Source organism: Rhodamnia argentea, chromosome 4, assembly GCF_020921035.1.
Source record: "Rhodamnia argentea isolate NSW1041297 chromosome 4, ASM2092103v1, whole genome shotgun sequence".
Classification (NCBI taxonomy): Eukaryota; Viridiplantae; Streptophyta; class Magnoliopsida; order Myrtales; family Myrtaceae; genus Rhodamnia; species Rhodamnia argentea.
The window spans coordinates 8,236,832-8,258,084 of record NC_063153.1 but is presented as its reverse complement, the minus strand read 5'-3'; the positions used below and the strand labels follow the sequence as shown (position 1 = coordinate 8,258,084).

Genomic DNA, 21,253 nt, shown 5'->3' with positions numbered 1-21,253 from the left:
TCTCGGATCAAAGGATGGGTTCTCAAAGATAGACGGTAAGAGTTTGAGCTTGCTTTCTTTTCTTTTTTCCTTGTTCAATTAGACATCATTAGCAATTCTTATTAGTATGCTTCGTTTTCGTAGAATTTTATTTTTATTTATTTTTTAAATACGGATCCCTCCAGCAATCGAAAGAATCGTATCCACGAGCGAAGGGGCATGGCATATGTAATCAATACGGATGCGATTTTTTTTCTTTCTTTCTTAGTTTCTTGTCTGGTTGTCGCATGTGATGATGGTTATTCTTAGGGAATGTCTGATTTGTTCCTTCAAATTCTCAATTTTGATTGCAAAATAATGATAGATACTCTCGTCCTTCTATAAAAAGTTAAGGCTGTGTGTTGTAACACTCCAAAAAAAGTATTTCTATTCTCTAAGTATTTTCGAATCATTTTGGGAACAGAAATTTGTATGGTAAAAAAGTATTTCAAAAGTGTTTCGAAAACACTTTTGAAAAATAGAAATACTTTTGGAGAAGAAATAAGGAAAAAAAAAACTTGGTTCCTGAAACACTTTTTAGAAACACATTTAGAACATTTTTTAAAAACAATTGGGAACAATTTTGTTTTGAACACACTATTCTTTTTGTTTTTGCACGATGTTGACGCTTGATTTTTTATTATTTTATTTTATAAAATTAATTTAAAATACCAAATAATTCATAAAATTACAAAATCAACCTTAGAAGCTTTGGCCTAGCCTTAAGAACCAATTTTGAACAAGAAAAATATTTTTTTTGTAATTTTTGACATTTTTCAGATTTATTTTAATTATAAAAATAGCCGAAAATCAGGAAAAAATAGTATTCGTGGTAAAAAATGCTCAAAAATAGTCCATGTTTTTATTTTAATTCTTTTTTTATTTTGGCCTCTTAAAGTTTTAAAAATTCAGTTTGGGACCACATGCCTCTTCATTGAATATAATCCTAAATTAACTAAAAAATTTCATTTTAGATTATTTTAGCCAAATTTTTTTACTTTTAGAGTCATGACATGAGACTTTGATACTCTATATCTCATTTTAGTCCTCATGTTTGGAAAAATTGCACAATTGGACTAAAAGGACTAAATGCACAAATATTTTTTATTTTAGTCCTCGGTCTCACTTGAAGTGCAATTAATATTTTTCTAGGGGTCCCCATTTAAAGGTAATCATATTTTTAAAAAATTGAGAACATTTATGTGACTCATAATTGTAATTTTCCCTATCTATAGAAAATATATTTGATGTTCTCGTTGTCCAATTCCAATTCATCTTCTCCTTCAAATTTTTTTTTTTATAGTTGATTTCATCCATATTGTAATTTGATAAATCGTGCATAAATTACTTATACATATATTGGTCTAATTTGATTTAGTAAATTGAACAAATCAAATTTAATTTTATTTAGTAAGTTAAAAAGATAAAGACATCTTAATTTTAATATATATAATTCCCTTAGTTAAATGAAAAATTAGGAACAATTTTTTTGCGATTACTAAACGTGTTTATTTTCTTTTTCTTTTTCTTTTTCTTTTTTTTTTTTGTTCTATGGAACTTTATACGATTACCAAACGTTTTTCTATTCTGTTTTTGTTTCGGAAACATAATTTTTGTGCAATTATCAAACGCGTTTTTGTTCCTAAAAATTGTTGTCGGGAATAGAAACAGAAAAAAGTATTTCTGTTCCAAAAGTTATTTCGGGAACAAAAACGTTATCATACGCAGCCTAAAACTACCCGTTCTTGTTCACTTCACACATATTGAATAGGGACCTGCATGACAACCTTCCGGTTCTTTAATTTTGTTCTCCGGAACAAAAAAAGATGAGAATCCTGTTTGACAATGTAAATGATTCTGATTCTGATTTAGTTTCCAAAAATAGTTTTAGAATAAAAACAAGAACAAAAAAAGAAAATTGGTTTTTTGAAAAAAAGAATTACTTTTGAGAATGACAAAACCAAATGTAGTCCCACATCTCTCACTTTTCCCTTTCAATTCTGTCATCATTTTTCCCTCAATCTAATACAGAACAACGAGGTCTCATTTTTAAAAAATAATAAGATAAAAAAATTCAAAAATTCAAAAAATTGGAAAAATTCTAAAAAATCACAACAAAATTTAGAAAATCCCTAAAAATAGAAAAAGCTTAGATTATGCTAATTTGATCTCATTTTCATAAATTTGGGCATAGATTTCCTAGACTTAATAGATTTTTTTTTTAGAAAAATCATAAATACTTTTGAAATTAAACTTGAACCACATTTATTTATGTCCTTGAGGCTTCGTTAGGGTTTTATGATGCGATTTATCAATGTCATGATTCCTTGATTGTGCACTTGATTTTGTTGATTGTGATTTGCCTTGGTTTATGTACTTTTAGACTTAGTTTAATTTTAGAAAATTCTAGAAAAAGACAAAAATAACCAACATAAACACTCAACAAGCTTTCGTTCTTAAGTTTTGAATGAATTAAGACTAAGATTTGATTTCCTTGAACTGAAAGTGTACACCAATGCAGAGTAGTGCTGTGCATTTTCCTTGCGAAAACGAGGGTGTCGCTCGTGTTGGTTGTTCGTTCGCTCAAAACAGTTGGATGAAACCTCACAATAAATGGCAAAAATGACTTATGATGATTCTTAATATTTATTCTTACATTTCAATATGCAATATATTATGTAAGAGAATCAATATGAATTAATCTTCGATTAATTCGAAACGTAGGAAGAAATTTCACAACGCAACTATATAATTATTTGGCTTAAATGACAAAAATTGAGAGGAACAATTGTTCCCAGGAACAAAAATTATGTTCGGTTACCAAACGCATTTACATTGCGGGAGCAAAAATTTTATGAAGTTACTCAACGCATTCTGATCATCTAAAACTCATCTAGGGAACAAAATCAGAAAAATTCATTTTAATCGAAATCACTTTTCCGGACTAGAATGGTTGTCATGCAGGCCCTAGCTGTCCACTACACACCCACTTAATTAAATAATCACTTAATTTATTGGAAAGAACGATCCGCTTCTCATCATATGTAATCCGCCTACGACTACGCATGTGTGGGCTCGTGCCTCAACAATAATAATAACTAATGACTAAACTTTTTGTTATGCAATTATAACTCATGAATAATATAATTAGTACAAGACAATTATATATGTAGATTACATTTAAGGTTCAATAATAAATTACGATTAACATTTTCAACTATAGTTAATAAAAAATTTAATTGTATAATCAGTATTAAACAACTGGTAATTTGAAATCACATTCAGGAAATATCACTGGATGTGCTATCTAATTATAATTATCAAAATCTATTGATGGTGTTATATTTAACATAAATAAGTACAACGGAAATCAAACTTATTGGAATACTCTCATTCAATACCAATCCCGCAGCTGTTTTTCTTAGAACCAACTAATTTTCATTTCATTCCACTATTCGCCAAATAGACAAAAGGAAAGAATTACCAAAAAAGACCTAAATTTATTGCAATTATGCCAATTCAGTCCTAATTTTTTTCCCAATTGAGTCTCAAATCTTTGGCATTTATGCCAATTGAGTCTGCCCGTCCAATTTTGGTCGAAAATGTGATGACATGGACGTTGATCGTCTTCGGTGGCACTGCTGGTGTTGATGTGAATTTATTTTTATATTTTTTCTAGCGTTTCTTTGTAATGGTCGACGAGAGGCCTTCGGCCACCGGCCGAGGCCCAATGACCTCCGCCGGACATTAGGCGAGGGCTTGCGAGCCCTCGATGTGGCTGTCCAAAGGACTCAACGGTAGCTAGGGCTCGCCTGCCTTCGCCCAAGGGTTGGTGGTTGGCACCTGGCGGCCTCCCGCCGGCCATTGCCAAAAAAGAAAAAAAATGGAAAAAATAAAAAATAAAGAATATTTTTCAAAACTCACGTTAATATCGGCGGTGTCACGTATGACGATCAACATCTATGTCATCACATTTTTAGTCAAAATTGGACGGGAATACTCAATTGGCATAAACGCAAAAGGTTTAGGACTCAATTGGAAAAAAAAAAAAAGGACTGAATTGACACAATTGTAATAGATTTAGGTCTTTTGTGGTAATTTTTTCCTTTTGTCTATTTGGCAAATAGTGGGATGAAATGGAAGTTATTTGGTTCTAAGAAATGTCTTTGTGTGAATTGTAAATTTACCTAAACAACATAAATTGCCATACGAGGCATACAATAGTGTTAATGAAATTCAAGAAACATATATATATATATATATATATATATATATATATATATATATATACACTTCTAAGACGTGAAAAATTCAATTTGAATTCATTATTCTATTTGCATCTTTTAGATAGAATAAAATGTTCTTTCTCAAATTCTAATTCAATTTTATGTTTCATATAGAAAACAATTCTTCTAGGTATTAATTCTCATCCATGCAAAACTAGAAAACAAGCACACACTATAAGTCAGCAATTAAAAAAAAAGCAATAAACAAATGCTTTGCATACATGAAAATGAAGAAACTCCAATGGTGGCGTTTGTTTATGGAAAATGAGCGATTTGGAAAATATTTTTCAAAAAGCAATCGCTTATGTTGCTTTAAAAAATGAATAAATGAAAAAAATTTCATTACCTACGAAAATAGTTAGCCATAGATTATTATCGATAAGGAAAACATTTTCCGTTGGCTAATTTTTCTAAACGATATAAGCAATCATTTTTGGAAAAATGTTTTCCAAATCGCTCATTTTCCGTGGAACGAACGCATCACAAATGTTTCGATCTGTGCAATCTATGGAAGAGAGAGCATCTTTATAAAGTTTAAGGCATCATTCGTATCTTAGCAATTTTCATCTATCGCCTTTGAATACAAATATATAATTGCAATTCATTCTAAGAAAATTGGCATGGATCTTGATTGTTTAATTTAAAAGATAATTAGAGCTTGAAACTACATATGATATTACTTTTAGTATAAAACAAGTTAATATCTTTTTATTTGGGAGGGGAGGGTGGGGGGACGATTTACTTGTAATTGAATTTCCTGTGTATCTGAGAGCACATATACAAAACCTTTTGGGAGAGGGGCGGTCACCCCCGCTTGCTCCCCTCCCTCCATGGCTAGTTATGTATTTAATCTTAATATTTCTGAGCTTGATAGGTTAATATTCTACATGCGATCTTTCTAACTATACCCTTTGTATCAAATATGACAGCCAAGGAGAAGCCATTAGATTAATCGTTGCTGAAGTTTTCACCAAGCTGAAAAAGAGAGAGAAAAATCTGCCTGATCATTTAGTAGGAATTCAGGATCAAGTTGAAGACGTCATGCGCCTGTTAGATCCATATTCTTCTGATATACGTTACTTAGTAGTCCATGGTATTGGGGGCATTGGTAAGACGACTCTTGCCAAAGTTATCTTTAACCATATTTGTTGTCAGTTTACTGGGAGTAGCTTTCTTTCCGATATTCGAAAAGCTTCAAAGGGAGGAAAAATGGTGCAATTACAAAAACAACTATTGTCAGAAATTCTGAACTTCAAAGTAGAGGATTTTTTTGACTCTGATGCAGGGATTAGCCTAATTAAAGAGAGACTGCGCTTCAAGAAAGCACTTATAGTTCTTGATGACCTAGATGGATGGGACCAACTCTCACAACTTGCAAAAAAGAGTGACTGGTTTGGTCTAGGGAGCAGAATTATTATTACAACGAGGGACACTAACTTTTTGCCGATCGTAGTGGAGGACCAAGAAAACAATGTCCAAATGCACTTTAAAGAGTTTCAAATCTATCATATGAGAGAATTGGGCTCTGACCATGCTCTTCAACTTTTTAGTAATCATGCTTTCGAAATGGATTCCCCTCCACCTGACTATGATGATATTTCTCGCAATATTATCGGCAAAGCTGGTGGGGTTCCTTTGTTTCTCGAGGTTATCGGTTCTTCTCTCTACTGCAAAAGTAGACGACTTTGGGAAGAGACGTCGAAGAAATTAGATTTAATTTCCAAGCAAGATGTCCTCGACAAATTAAAGGTTAGTTTTGAAATGCTAGAGGATGCACGGAGAGAATTTTTACTTTATTAATGAGAAAGAATCCATCCATATTATATGTTGTATGTCTTTGGTAAAGGTTGATGATGATAGTAGACTGTTAATGCATGGCCTGCTCAAAGACCTTGGAAGAGAAGTTGTTGGACAAGAAGACCTCAAAGTCCCTGGAAAGCATGATAGAGTGCAGAATAGAAAGGTAAATTTTATTCACAGCTACTGTCTTCTCAATAAGGAAACATCAGCTTGACGTTCGGAGTATATTCCTGGATGTGTTCTCTTGGCTGTGGTACGCAAGGCAGAAAACTACATTTATTTGATTTGGGTCAAATAAGGGTAATATCATAACTTTTGCCTAGCAAAAAATAATAATTATTTACATTTACAATCCGAAAGTAGAAGCAAACAGAATGTTTTACTATAGAACAAGCCTATGCAATATTTACTCAGTGAATGTGTTTTTTCTTTTCACTGTAGCATTCTCATGTCGTCAAAGACAGAGAATACCGTAGCATTCAAACTAACTTGACTTTCCAAAGAGCACGACTTTACAAGCGAAGTGTTTTCAAGGCTGCCTACCTTAAGCTTCTTCGAATTAGAGGGGTGAACTTGGCAGGAGACTTTAAGAATGTTGTTCATTTCCAGCACATTTTACATCAGAAAGTCATTCAAGGGACGAATTCCCCTCCACCCCCCCAAAAAAAAGGCCTAGGGGTTAAAATGACTGAAAGAAATGGGACCAAAATGAAGCGCGAAAAACACAAGGAGCAAACGTTTATTTTTCCCCAAAAGGATTCCCACTTTTTTCATTCTGGCAGCATGTTTTACCTCATTGCCCTAGTCATCTTGTATTCCTTAGAATGTGGGTACTAATCACTCACCCACATACCAATAATTTTCGGACACTAGAAGTGCCAAAATTTGTACACACGCTCACTTTAGTGCTAAAATTTTTCACTGGCTCACTTAAGTATCAAATCGAAGAAAAAATGATCACTTAAATGCTAATGGTGAGAGATTACAGCCAAATAGTCCACATGGCATTCATTATTAAATATTTAATATTATGTTTTTTTTTTTAAAAGTCATTGCACGTGGAATTTTTTGTTAAAAATAGTCCATCTAGACTCCACGTGGACTGAATTTTTACAAAATAATCTAATTTATAAAAAAAATTGAACTAAATTTAAAAAAAAGGTAAAAACTAAAAAAATTAAAGAAAAAAAAGAAGGGCAGGGCTGTGCAAGGATCGCTAGCAATGGTTGGTGACCCCTGCTGAGGCCTCGCTAGGATTGGCCTCATCCAAGGATGGCCAAGACTTGCCGACCTTGCCTTTTTTTCCCCCTTTTTTTTTAGTTTTTAGCTTATTTTTTAGTTTTTTAATTTTTTAGCTTTTTTATTGTTGATTGGTATTCCAGCGAGCCAAATAAAATTTCCTACAAAGCTCACCGGAGTTGGCATTCAAATAATCGTTTTTCAGAAAAATTGGCATTTAAGTGATAAAAAAAATTGCACCAAAGTGAGCCCGATACATAAATTTGGCACTTCTGGTGTCCTTTTGCCAATAATTTTCTATTCTTACTGAATTTTTTATTTTCTTCATTTTGTGCATGTCTTATGAAAAATATGCGAGGGCCAATGTAAGCAAGCAACACATGAATTCTACAAGAAATTTGCAAAATTAATAGCGAATATACAATATACTTTTTGATAATTGCTATTTAATTTGAGGAAAGGATTACATGTAAAAGGTACCAAGTGACCAGAATAAACCAATCAAGAAAATAGCAATACACGTAAACAAGAGTGTGGCACCGGAACATACTTGTATTCAGTCAGAATAGTTAACCATTGCTTTCATTTAGTCCAGGATTACTTTTAACGATATTAGGATATTTAGTTGATTTAGCATATCTTTCAAGATTATGCATATCTCCTTTGATAGTGCATATGCTTGATTAATTATATTTGATATTGTAATCTTATTAAAAGTCTTCTAATACAACCTATGAATATGCTCCATGCACTCTTTTCTACATAGATCGAATTATACAGTAAAGTCCCAATTCTTATCTTCTGCATCATTCTCAACTCTCACTATCACCACTAGTTCATTCAACTTGGAAATAGCAACACAAGAGAGTATGAGGAAAGATGATGCAGAATAACAAAAGAAAATTGTATTGTATTCGAAGGTAATATGAATTGTTGGGATTTTGATCTCCAAATCCCATAAGAAAGTGAATGAGAAGTGAGGGATGGAGCAAATCTCACATTGGAAAGAAAAGTTGAGAGGTGGGTTTAAATATAGAAATCTCATATATGGGTTTGGGCCCCAAGGGGCACCCAACTTTCGTGGAAGGGAGAGGACCTAGGCTTTGCTAGGTTGACCCACACGCGCACGCCGCCACCCCGCTTGCGGGCTCAGGCACTGGCCAGGACCGGGGCTGGTTCCTATTTTTTTTTGGAGCCCATCAATTTTATTTTTTTCATCCTAACCAAACAGACACAACCCAAACAGACATGTTTGTCTGGAAATATCTGGAAATTTTTTCTTTCAACAAACATGTTCGTTCGGAAGATATCTATTCGGATTCGTGACTCTTCATTCTTAACTGAACGTATTTGTTCATGCTCGTGACTCTTCATTTTTAACCACTTCACTACCTATAAATATAAACATTAATTCAATTTTTTCCGGATTCAACATTTTCTGTCATTCTTTCATCGTCTTCATTTTGTGTGATAATTCTGCAAAGTTGAGTTCGAAAGTTTCCTATTGGAGTAGTATTGCTTCATAGGAAAAGTAATCCATTCTATCCGAAAGGAAATTGTCCAAGGACCTTGGATACTAGTGGAGGGAACAAATTGTCTTAAGGACACAACGTGAATTCGTTAAGCTCGGATTATCCATCTGCATTCGGCTTAATCACATCACCTGCATTTAATTTTTGGTTTGTCTATCATCTTATGCGTATACATACACATAGGTTCTAACAATCTTAAGACAATTTTTTGGTTTGTATTGTTGCTTTTCATTGTAAATTTTCTGTTTTTGTAATAGAAATGGCTACAACATCCGTGACACCTATTGCTTCTGTACCGACTCATGGAAAGAAGCCAGAAAAGTTTAGTGCGGCTGATTTCAAAAGATGGCAATAGAAAATGTTGTTCTATCTTACAACTTTGAATCGGCAAGGTTCTTTACGAGAGGATGCTCCTACATTGGATGAAGGAGAGGCGGACAAGGAAAAATTTGTTGTAATAGATGCGTGGAAGCATTCTGACTTCCCGTGTCACAACTACATTCTCAATGGTCTGGACAATTCCCTCTACAACGTTTATAGTTCGCTGAAAACGACTAAGGAATTATGGGAGAGTCTGGACAAGAAGTACAAAACAGAAGATGCTAAGTTGAAGAAATTCATCGTAGGCAAATTTCTAGACTTCAAGATGGTAGATTCTAAAATCGTCTTAAGTCAAGTTCAGGAACCACAAGTGATCATGCATGACATTCATGCTGAAGGTATGATTGTAAGTGAATCATTTCAAGTGGCTGCTTTCATTGAAAAGTTACCAGCGTCTTGGAAAGATTTCAATAATTATATCAAACATAAGAGAAAAAAGTTATCACTTGAAGACCTAATTGTACGGTTGATGATAGATGAAGACAATAGGCTTTCTAAGAAGAAAATTGACAGCAAACCGGAGGTCTCAAGGGCCAACGTTGTTGACGAAGGATAAAAACCCAACAAGAAGAGGAAAAGGAATGGAGAGAGATCCACCCAAGGCCAGAAAAAGTTCAAAGGCAATTTCTATAATTGTGGAAAGTTTGCATATCGTGCCAAAGACTACATAGTCAAGAAAAGGAAGAAGACTCATGCAAATGTGGTGGAAGAGATTTCCAATGATGTTGATGACATCAACCTTACTGCTATGATATCCGAGTGCAACATGGTGAAAAACCCCAAAGAATGGTGGGTTGACACTGGAGCAACTCATCACATTTGCACTAACAAATCGATGTTCTCATCTTACAAACTTGTAGGGGGTGATGAAAAACTCTACATGGGTAATTCATCAACTTTTAAGGTTAAAGGTGTTGGAAAGGTTGCTCTGAAGATGACTTCTAGGAAAATAGTGACATTAACCAATGTGCTACATGTGCTAGACATGCGTAAGAATTTAGCGTCCGGATCTCTCCTAAGCAAAAATGGCTTCAAGTTGGTATTTGTATCTGATAAATTTGTACTATCCAAAAATGAGATGTATGTAGAAAAGAGCTATCTTAGTGATGGTTTTTTCAAATTAAACGTAATGATTGTTGTAACCAAGAATGATATTAATAACAAAGTTATTTTTTCTTATATACTTGAGTCTCCTGATTTATGGCATGCTAGATTAGGACATGTTAATTATAAGTCAATAAAGAAATTAATGAACATGGAGTTATGCCAAAATTTGGCTGTCCAAGTGTGTGTTGAATCTAAATTTGCTAAGCCTCCATCCTCCATTTTATTCCGTAGATAATAGAAATACATAACCTTTAGATCTAATACACACGGATATGTGCGATATGAAAACGATACCATCTAGGGGTGGTAATAAGTATTTTATCACATTTATAGATGACTGTACAAGATATTGTTATGTTTACTTGCTTCGTAATAAAGATGAGGCTGTGAATACATTTAAAATTTATAAGTCTGAAGTTGAAACTCAATTGAATAAGAAAATAAAAATGATAAAAAGTGATAGAGGAGGTAAATATGAATTTCATTTTGAGGAAATTTGTTCTGAATTCGGTATCATTCACCAAATCACCCCTCCTTATGCATCACAATTTAATGGAGTGGCGGAAAGGAAAAATTCGATCTTTAAAGGAAACAATGAACGCATCGTTGAGTAGTTTCAATTTACCACAAAATATGTGGGGGGAAACTGTTTTGACAGCTAATTATATCTTAAACAGAATACCCTACAAAAAGACACAACAAATTCCCTACGAAAAATGGAAAGGAAGAAAGCCTAATTTAAAATACTTGAAAGTGTGGAGGTGTTTGGCTAAGGTTGCAGTTCCTAAATCTAAAAAGGTTAAGATAGGACAAAAAATCGTTGATTGTATTTTTATTGGTTATGCTCTTAATAGTAATGCATGTTGATTTCTTGTTCATAAGTCCGAGATCCCGGATATACGTGTTAATACGATCATTGAATCAAGGGACGCGTTATTCTTTGGAAATATATTTCCGTATAACATGATATATGAGCCAAATGATAATAATAAGAGGCCTCGGGATACTACATCTAGAAGCGATCCTATAGAGGATGAATCTAGACATAGTAAAAGACAGAAGACTTCTACATTATTTGGACCTAATTTTCTAACATATTTGTTAGAAAATGAGTTTCGGACCTATAAAGAGGCTATAACATCCCCAAAAGCCCTGTTACGGAAAGAAGCTGTAAATAGTAAAATTGAATCCATTTTGTCAAACCATACTTGGGAAATAGTTGACCTCCCTCCTAGTAATGAACCACTATAATGTAAGTGGGTTTTCAAGAAGAAAATGAAAATAGATGGTACTATTGATAAATATAAGGCTAGGCTTGTAGTAAAATGTTACAAGCAACGAGAATGTCTTGATTATTTTGATATCTATTCACCTGTTACAAGAATTACATCTATAAGGATGCTAATTGCCGTAGCAGCATTGTATATGCTTGAAATTGATCAAATGGATGTAAAAACGGCCTTCTTAAACAAGGATTTAGACGAAGAAATATATTTGGAGCAACTTGAAGGGTTCATTGTTCCAAGACAAGAGAAGAAAGTATATCGACTTATCAAGTCTCTCTATGGCTTGAAACAAACACTGAAACAATGGCATGCCAAATTCGGTCAAGTTGTATTATCGAATGATTTTAAAATTAATGAGTGATAAATGTGTATATATTAAGAATACTCATAATGGCTTTGTCATTTATGCTTGCATGTAGACGATATGCTTCTAATGGACAACAATAGTAAGGTTGTCAAGGCAACCAAATGCCTACACACAAGTAAATTTGATATGAAAGACATGGGGGTCGCAGATGTTATTTTGGGAATTAAAATCCATAAAACATCTGAAGGATTAGCACTATCACAGTCTCACTATATTAAAAAGATTCTTGGAGAGTGCAAGAATCTAGACATTGTTCCAGTAAAGATCCCGATAGATGTTAATTTACATCTTTCAAAGAATACTGGTGAAAGCAATGCTCAAAAAAAGTATGCTAGTATACTAGGCAGTCTAATGGATGTCATGAACCGCACAAGGCCCGACATAGCTTGTCTTGAGAGCAACTTAAGTCGGTTTATGGTTAGTCCAAATGAAAACAATTGGAGAGCTATAAAACATGTATTGGGCTATTTGAAGCATGCTCAAAATTATGATTTGCAATACACAGAGTATCCGGCAATGCTTGAAGGATGCAATGATGCAAATTGGATAAACGGCACAAGAGACACAAAATCCACAAGTGGATATGTGTTTACACTTAGTGGGGGAGCAGTCTCTTGAAAATCATCCAAACAAACATGTATTGTAAGGTCTACTATGGAAGCAGAATTTATTGCTTTAGATAAAACCGGTGAAGAAGCAGAGTGGCTTCAAAACTTATTATAAGATATTCCTAATTGGCCTAAACCAGTACCGGTTGTGTGTATTCATTGTGATAGTCAAGCAGCAATAGGCGGGGCAAGAAACGTCATGTATAATAGTAAGTCTCAACATATACGTCAAAGACACGATACTGTAAGATAACTACTCTCTAGTGGAATTATCAAGATTGACTTTGTGAAGTCAAAAGATAATGTTGTGGATCCACTAACAAAAGGCCTAACTAGAGAGATGGTTGAGAAACATCAAAGAGAATGGGTTTAAGGCCTATAAAATAAGTCATCATAGCGGAAACCCTACCTAGTTAACTAGAGATCCTAAGATCTAGGTTGAAAGGGACAACCAACTTATGCTGGCGGTATAGAGTATTGTCATTTCTCACCCATTCATGTATTAATACAATACTAACATTTGGAGGTTAAGCATAAACTTTTAATGATTATGAATCGGGTATTTGGTATACCACACATTCAGAAATAACCTATGTGAGTATGAAGTGAGGGCCGCTTCTGTAAGAATTTGAAAGGCTGAATTCTCTAAAACACTCATGAAATCAGGTGGTGTTCATGGCCAAAACGAACACAACAGTGAGAACTAACTTTGTTCAAGAGATAGTCGTGTGATTTCTATTGTCTAGGCTTACACTAAAGGTCAACGGTTCAAGGACATCAAATTTACCGATTGACCGAGTAAGTCCGATATGTCTCACTAGGGAAAGTTTAAAGTCTCGGACTACTTATCCCGATGCAATAGTTTCTCATTGAATAATCGCACACTACATCTCATGCATTCACGAAGAGTCATGATAACTGAACTTCTCATTCATGTGGGGGGGAAAGGTACACTAGAAGTGCCATAACTTTTGTACGGCGTTCACGTGAGTGCCATAACTTTCAAAACGTTCACTTAAGTGCCATAACTTTTAAAAATCGTTCACTTAAGTACCATGTTGACGTGGCGGCAGGAAAAGCCGACGTGGCAGCCGAAAAAGTTACCGTAGACGCCGGAAAGCTGACGTGGCACGCCGGAAAAGTTACTATAACACTCAAGTGAACGATTTTGCTCCGACGTAGCACTCAAGTGAACGATTTTTGAAAGTTATAGCACTTAAGTGAACGTTTTGAGAGTTATGGCACTCAAGTGAACGTCGTACACAAGTTATGGCACTTCTAGTGTACTTTTCCCCACGTGGGGGCTTGTTAGGATTTTGGTCTCCAAATCTCATAAGAAGGTGAATGAGAAGTGAGGGGTGGAGCAAATCCCACATTGGAAAGAAGAGGAGTTAAGAGGTGGGTTTAAATATAGGAATCTCACATATGAGTTTGGACCCCAAAGGGCAATCCACTTTTGTGGAAGGGAGAGGACCTAGGCTTTGCATGATTGACCTCCACGCGCGTACGCTACCGCCCTGCCGACCGGCTGGTGCCGGGACCAGGCTGGTTTCTACTTTTTTTGGAGCCCATCAATTTTTTTTTTTTCATCCTAACCGAACAGACACAATCCGAACATACATGTTTGTTTGGAAATTTTATCTTTGAACGAACATGTTCGTTCGGAAGATATCTGTTCAGGTTCGTGACTCTTCATTCTTAACCCAATATATCTGTTCGGGTTCATGACTCTTCATTTTTAATCGCTTCACTACCTATAAATACAAACATTAATTCAATTTTTTTGGATTCGGCAATTTCTGTCAATCTCATCATCATCATTTTGTGCGATAATTCTGCAAAGTTGAGTTCGAAAGTTTCCTATTGGAGTATTACTGCTTCATAGGAAAGGCAATCCGTTATGTCCTAGAAAGCAATTGCCCGAGAACCTTGAATATCAGTAGAGGGGACAAATTGTCTTAAAGACGCAACGTGAATTCGTTGGCTCGGATTATCCATCTGCATTCAAATTAATCACATCACTTGTATTCAATTTCTGGTTTTTCTATCAACTTTCTTATGCGTATACATACACCTAGGTTCTAACATGAACTTATATGAATCACTGCATAGTCGGAGTCTAAAGAAAGTCTACCATCTGAATATTAGGATTTTAGTTATATTTCCATAACGCTCATTTGCTGTATGGAACTTATTTACACTTCCGAGATAACAATATAATTAATTCAATTAAAGTGACCGTTGTTGTGATGTGCATATCAATTTTTCTTGGAAGTTTACATATCTGGTCAGCAAATAAGCAGATCCAACTTCCAAGGTAGTATTGTCACCGAATTAGATTAAATTACTAGCGAAGCTCCCTTGTTAATTGTGTATCAGATCAGATACTAGGTTATGTATTAGATTATGCTAGAATAAGTCTCTGCATATTTTCTGAATCAACAAGAAAAATTTGATGACAAATATCTTGCATCATATGTGGAAGTGAGGCAATGTTATAAGAGAGAGTCTTATCAGGTGATGTTTGTTCTTTTCCCCGTCCACGACAATACTTTGGTAAATTTTTTTGTTTTTCTTGCAGATGATAACAAAAGTGAAAGACGAAGCTCAAGAGGGAGCAGCAGACATGGAAACCTCAGATAGGAATTATGCAATTGCAGCTATTCAGAATTTGGCTGGAATTGATAATCCTGTAAAAGAAATCACCGACTCAATAAAAATGAAAGTCAATGATGAGGTGCGCATTATTGGAATATATGGAACTGATGGAATTGGCAAGATATTGAACTATGGATCAGAAATGGATGTCCTGTATATATGTGTAGAACTGAAGTAATGTTACAAGGAAGAGACTGATCGGGTGATGTTTGTTTTTTTCTCCATCTACAATGGTACTTTGGTGAAAAATTCCGTTTTTTCTTGTAGAGCATGGAGAAAATAACATATGAAGATCGACAGCGAGAAGCAGACATGGAAACCTCAGACAGGAATTATGCAATTGCAGCGGTTCAGAATGTAGTTGGAATTGATGATCGTGCAAAGCAAATCACCGACTTACTTGAGATGGAAGTTGATGATGAGGTGCGCATTCTTGGAATCTATGGAGCTGATGGAATTGGCAAGACGACTCTCGCCAAGGCTGTATATGACCGCATCTCTTCTTGTTTTGACAGCCGTAGCTTTCTCACAGAGGTCAAAGAAACTGCACAAAATCCTCGTGGTATTCAGTTTTTGCAAACTAGGCTGGTACGTGATATCCTCGAACGAGATCATGAAGATCCTTCTTTTGATGAAAGAATAGAAGATTTCCTGGACATATTTTGTGAAAAGAAAGTTCTAATAGTTGTCGATGACGTGGAAGAGCAATCCCATCTTCATGCTATTGTCAGAAAACAGCTTCATTGGTTTGGTCCAGGCAGTCGAATAATTGTGACTTCTGAAAATGAGGAAATTCTCAGAGAGTATGATCCCGAGAAGGCTCGTACCTACACAGTTGGTGCGTTGGATGATGGTCAAGCTTTTGAACTTTTCTGCGAGCATGCATTCAAGATGCAATCTTCCATACCTGATTATGATGGACTCACCAACCGCATTGTCAATGCTACAGAGAAACTACCATTAGCAGTTGAGGTCGTAGGTTCATTTTTGCGGGGCAAATCAATACAAGAGTGGGCAAAGATGGAGAAGTCAATGAAAGAACGCACCAGGAGTTCTCGAAAGACGACAGTTGGCCTTGAAGAGATACTGGATATATGTTGCAAAGAATTAGATCAACAGCAAAAAGATATATTTCTGGACATAGCATGCTTTATCTCCGGTGTGGATGCCCGAATTGCTTCATATATGTGGCCCAATTGTTATCTTCCATCTTCGGGTTGCATTCTGATGCCCCTGGCAAAAACTGGAGAAAACATTGAGTTGCAGATGCACAGATTGCTGAGATGCCTTGGCAAAAGAATTTGTAAGAAAGAGGAATCTCAAGATCCAAGATCTAGAAGATTTTGCACACAGGATATGGTTCTAAAGGCAATGAACAAGGAGAAGGTAAAACCTTTTGGTTCAGTTTGTTTTCGGCAAACAAACTTCTAGGCTACGTTTCTATTTTGCATATTTAATGTATGCACTCTTTAGCATGTAGAGCAAGGAAAGCTATCATTTTTTTTTTTTTCTGATGGGTATTTGGGTTTACAGCTTCTGATGATTATGTTACTTTGTCAAATGTAGGGTATGGGAAACGTTGAAGCTCTCTGCTTTGACTTCACAGCTGGAGATTTTCAGAGCATGCCAAAAATAAGGTTTCTCAAGTTGGACAATGCCAAGTTTTGTGGCAATTTTGCAGGTGCATTTGCAAGTTTAAGGTGGCTCTGTTGGCAAAGGTGTCCTCCGGATTTTGATGCAGAAAATCTCGTGTTAAGAGAGTTGGCCATTCTTGAGCTCCCTCGGGGCAAAATCACGGAAGACTGGGGAGGTTGGAGAAAAATCAAGGTGGTTTATTATTTGGTTGTTTTATATTTGCTTCCTAGAATTATATATCTGCGAATTGACCTTGAGAGTATTTTCTGTTTCGGCTTTGCAGATGGCAAAATTGAAAGTCTTGAATCTTACTGGGTGTTCCGACTTGCTGTTCACTCCCGAATTCTCTGGTTACAAAGATTTGGAAATCCTGATTCTTGAAGGCTGTTCTCGTTTGGTGAAGCTAGATACTTCAATTGGCAAGTTGAAACGTTTGGTCTCCCTGAATTTGAAGTTCTGCTCCCGATTGAACTGGTTGCCGGTGGAATTGGGTGGTATGACGGCTCTGAAAGAGCTTTTCATTGACGGGACTTCTGTACGGGAGATCCCCATCTCCATAGGCAATTTGAATCAACTTGAAACTCTCTCCGGCTTCCAGTGCTTTCCATTGACTCATCTGCCCAGTTCAGTTGGTTACCTGACTGCTCTCTCCGAACTGTCATTAGATGGTGCGAAAATTACCGAGCTCCCAATCTCACTGGGGGAGCTGAGTAATCTAAGACGCTTGTCATTGAGGGATTGCCGTTATTTGGAGGAACTTCCGAATTCTATTGGTAAAATAGGGAGCTCATTGGAGGAGTTGGATATATCGGCGACTAATATCTCTGAACTACCCGGTTCAATAGGAAATCTGAAGAGCTTGAAAGTACTGAGGATGGATTCTTCTTTTGTTCGAGCATTTCCTGGGGAGATTGGGAATCTAACCAATCTCGAAGAACTCCATGCTTCCTGGTGTCGTAGTTTGAAGGGGGCCATTCCCGGTAATATCAAGGGACTACGTCATCTGAAATCATTGACGCTGAGGCATTCCAGGATATCTAGCCTACCTCCTGAAATCTCCACCATCCCTGGTCTTCACACCCTGGATTTACTTCAGTGCAATGAAATTGAGGAGTTGCCGAAGCTTCCCCCTTCTCTAATTCGTCTTCGTGTGAGTTCTAAAAAGATGAAGCTTCCCCCTTCTCTAATTCGTCTCCGTGTGAGTTCTAAAAGGATGAAAGCAATACCCCTTCTTGAAGGTTTAAAGGAATTGGAGGAGCTGTGCCTAAGTGATCGGGACCCGAAAGCACGCCGACCATCCTCATCAAAATGGCCGGTGCCAGAATCCAATGTGATTGACGAACATTCCTTCTCGATATCGTCTCCTAAACTGAGGAAACTAGAACTGTCTCTTTCGCAAGTCATCAAGCTGAAGTTTGGGCCGGCAGATATTCCCCCACCCAAAAGGTTCAAAATGGTTACCCATGCTGGATCGAGCCGTAAAGAAGTATCAGAGCTTCCCAAGACATTGTCCGTGTTGAAGCTGTACGACTCTGCAGTAGAAGAGATTGAAGGGCTTGAAGGGCTCGCAGCCCTGAAGAGGCTAGATATATCAAACTGCAGAATACAAAATCTCAATGGGATTGGCCAGTTAACCTCACTGAGAAGTTTGATTCTATCAGACTGTGATTGCCTCAGTTCACTTGATCTTTCAAACTTGATGTCGCTGAAAGTTTTAGAGATCAGACGATGCAAAATGATCCATCAGATTGAAGGCCTAGATAAATTAACATCTTTGGTAAAGCCGAATATCAGTGAATGTCCAGCGTTGACGCATGTAATCGCACGTTCTGCGGTTATGTGATGCTGGATGAGGGTCACTGCTGTGGAGTAAGATTCCGTCATCCCTCCTATTTATCGGTGTGTGCGTGCATGCATGCATGCGAAGAACATTTCAAGGGAGCGTTTTTTTTCTTTTTTCCTGACATTTCAGGAAATTCTGGTGATGAAACAGAAGCGGTTGATGAGGCTACTGTCTATTTTAACACTAACATCTGTTTATATTGTGATGAAACCTAACCTTATCCTCCTTTCTCAAAACCTTCAGTCCCATGAGATTGATACCGACTAACAGATAGGTTTTATATATTGCAGCACGGCTTCTTTACCTGATTAGTTCTAGAGCCTCATAAAGATATCAAGACATTCCTGTGCTGTCCAAGGGCGACCATCACTGAATCTGATGATTGCAACTGTGCTTTGAGGTTCTTCCAGTCCCAAAGTAGCACTAGAAGTGGACAAGGGGAAAGGAATGAAGAAACTAGGAAATCTAGCGTGAAACCAACTTGAGTACTCTTTTCAGGCCATTTCATAAGTACTTCATGTTTTTTCTCGATTAGATTGCTTATGTCTCAAGGCTGTCTTCTATTTTCAGATTTATTATCTATGCAGTATTCAGGAGTTGCAGCCTAAATGCGGGGAACGCCTTTTGACATAATTCAAGTCTGATAACTACCTATGTTTTGCTGTGATCGTTTCTAATTTATTTGTCGAATATTTTTGGTTATTATATAGTTTTGCTGTCATCGTTTCCTGTTTGTAATGATGACCGATGAGTGCCCTATATTCTTTGTTTTTTAAGCATGTTGTGTAATAATTTTTTTTATGATGAACAGTTTTTAATTGTGTTTGTCAAACATGAGATTGATCCTGTTATATATTTATTTGTCAAATATAACAGTTTTTTATTTGTATTTTTGGGCACTTTGGGCCAACTTTTTTTTTTCCTAGCAGGACAAAATGAGCTTTCGAGAATGCAAATATTTTAGCCTAAGGGATTCTACGGAAATGTAAACTGCGTTTGGTAAAAAATGCTTTGAAAAGAAACTTTGAGCTAACCGATTTCTGGCAAAAAAAGTTTGCAAATAGGCTTTCTTATAATATTTCTTAATAAAAAAAAAAGCGAGGACAGTTTTGAAAGAAAAAATCCTAGGGTTTGATTTCATTTTTTGACTAAAATTTATATAATAAAAAGATGAGGGGCAAAATTGGAATTTAAAAGAATATGATGATGGTTTTGGAAGAAAAATTCCTAACTCAACATTTGATCAAATGTTGAAACCTCAAAACTGGTCCCTACTAGTATTGAGCTTTCAGCCTTCTCAAGGCCAACTTTCATCCCAAAGTCCCTTGGGAAGGGTTGCCAAATGCCCCACATTTTCTTCAAGGGGCTTTGGACCCCATTGAGTTTTGGGAAAGATGAACCAAACTTACCCTTACATTCGGTGCTCAAAGAGAGAAGAAACAGAAGCTGCGAGTGTGCAGGGAGTGTTGTGAGAACAGGGAAAAGTACAGCTGTCAAAGACCTGACATATTTGGAATGTGTGTTCCAAATATAATCTAAACCGAAAACGCAGTTGCAGTCTGATTCTGGTTCTCTCAATAGAAGAATACCTCATATAATAATATTTTTATATAGCGCTCGCTTAGGTACCAAATTTTTTTTAAGTGTTAATTTTTTTGAAAAATGATTATTTCAGTGCCAACTTCGGTGAGCCTGATCGGAAATCATATGTGGTAATTTTTTATTAATTAACTAATCCTATGTGGCTCCCGAAGATCCTAGTTAGCTTCCAAAGCACAAACGATACCATTTAGCCAATTTCGCGGAGTACTTTCAGTGCCGGTATAAATTATGATTGTTTGAGTGCCAAATTTTTATGAAAGTGATCATTTAAGTGCCATAAGTTGTAAAATGTGATCACTTAAGTGCTAGAAACTCTAAGACATCCCAACCACGTTAACTAAGCGACGTCGTTCTCTTTGCACACATGAAATTGATTTTTTATTTAAGAAAGCTATGTCACTAAATTGTTTGAATTAAAAATGCCATGTCGCTAAATTGTTTAAATTTTAAAAAAAATTATTTTGACCGGAATCTCTCGCTGTTGGCACTTAAATGATCATTTTTTCTCTAATTTGGTACTTAAGTGAGCCATCGAAAAATTTTGGCACCAAAATAACATGAATATTGTCACTTGAAATAGATACCCTAACCCCTTCCCAGGTGTATCTACTTTTGTGTGTTACATGGAGCATTGATTATTGATGTTTGCGGAGTAAAAATCGTGATATGTACATTTGGTAAACTAATGGTACTAATGAAAAGGAGCATATGTGTTATAGAAAACTCATGCGGTGTGGGTCATGGATGCTGTGAAAATTATATTATGCTTTCATATGATCTTAATTAATAAAATATATAATTGAAAATGACACGTGTGGCGCGTGACGTTCTGGGGCGTCACAATAAATATCATCAAAAAATTCAGCATTCCTTTATTTTATAATAGTATTA

General features: G+C 35.9%; 1 protein-coding gene and 1 pseudogene across 1 annotated transcript in view; both read left to right on the top strand.

Moving 5' to 3' along the window:
- LOC115736064 overlaps nt 1–21,253 on the top strand; it is a 116,457-nt pseudogene that overhangs the window by 46,478 nt on the left and 48,726 nt on the right.
- Nucleotides 15,249–21,253, top strand: part of LOC115736067 (disease resistance protein TAO1-like) — a 47,520-nt gene continuing 41,515 nt past the window's right edge. The window contains exons 1-5 of the mRNA XM_048277577.1: nt 15,249–15,262; nt 15,576–16,668; nt 16,849–17,109; nt 17,201–18,786; nt 18,890–18,923. Coding sequence (XP_048133534.1) covers nt 15,595–16,668; nt 16,849–17,109; nt 17,201–18,760 — 2,895 coding nt within the window. The 5' untranslated portion in view covers nt 15,249–15,262; nt 15,576–15,594 and the 3' untranslated portion in view covers nt 18,761–18,786; nt 18,890–18,923. The remainder of the gene's footprint in view (nt 15,263–15,575; nt 16,669–16,848; nt 17,110–17,200; nt 18,787–18,889; nt 18,924–21,253) is intronic.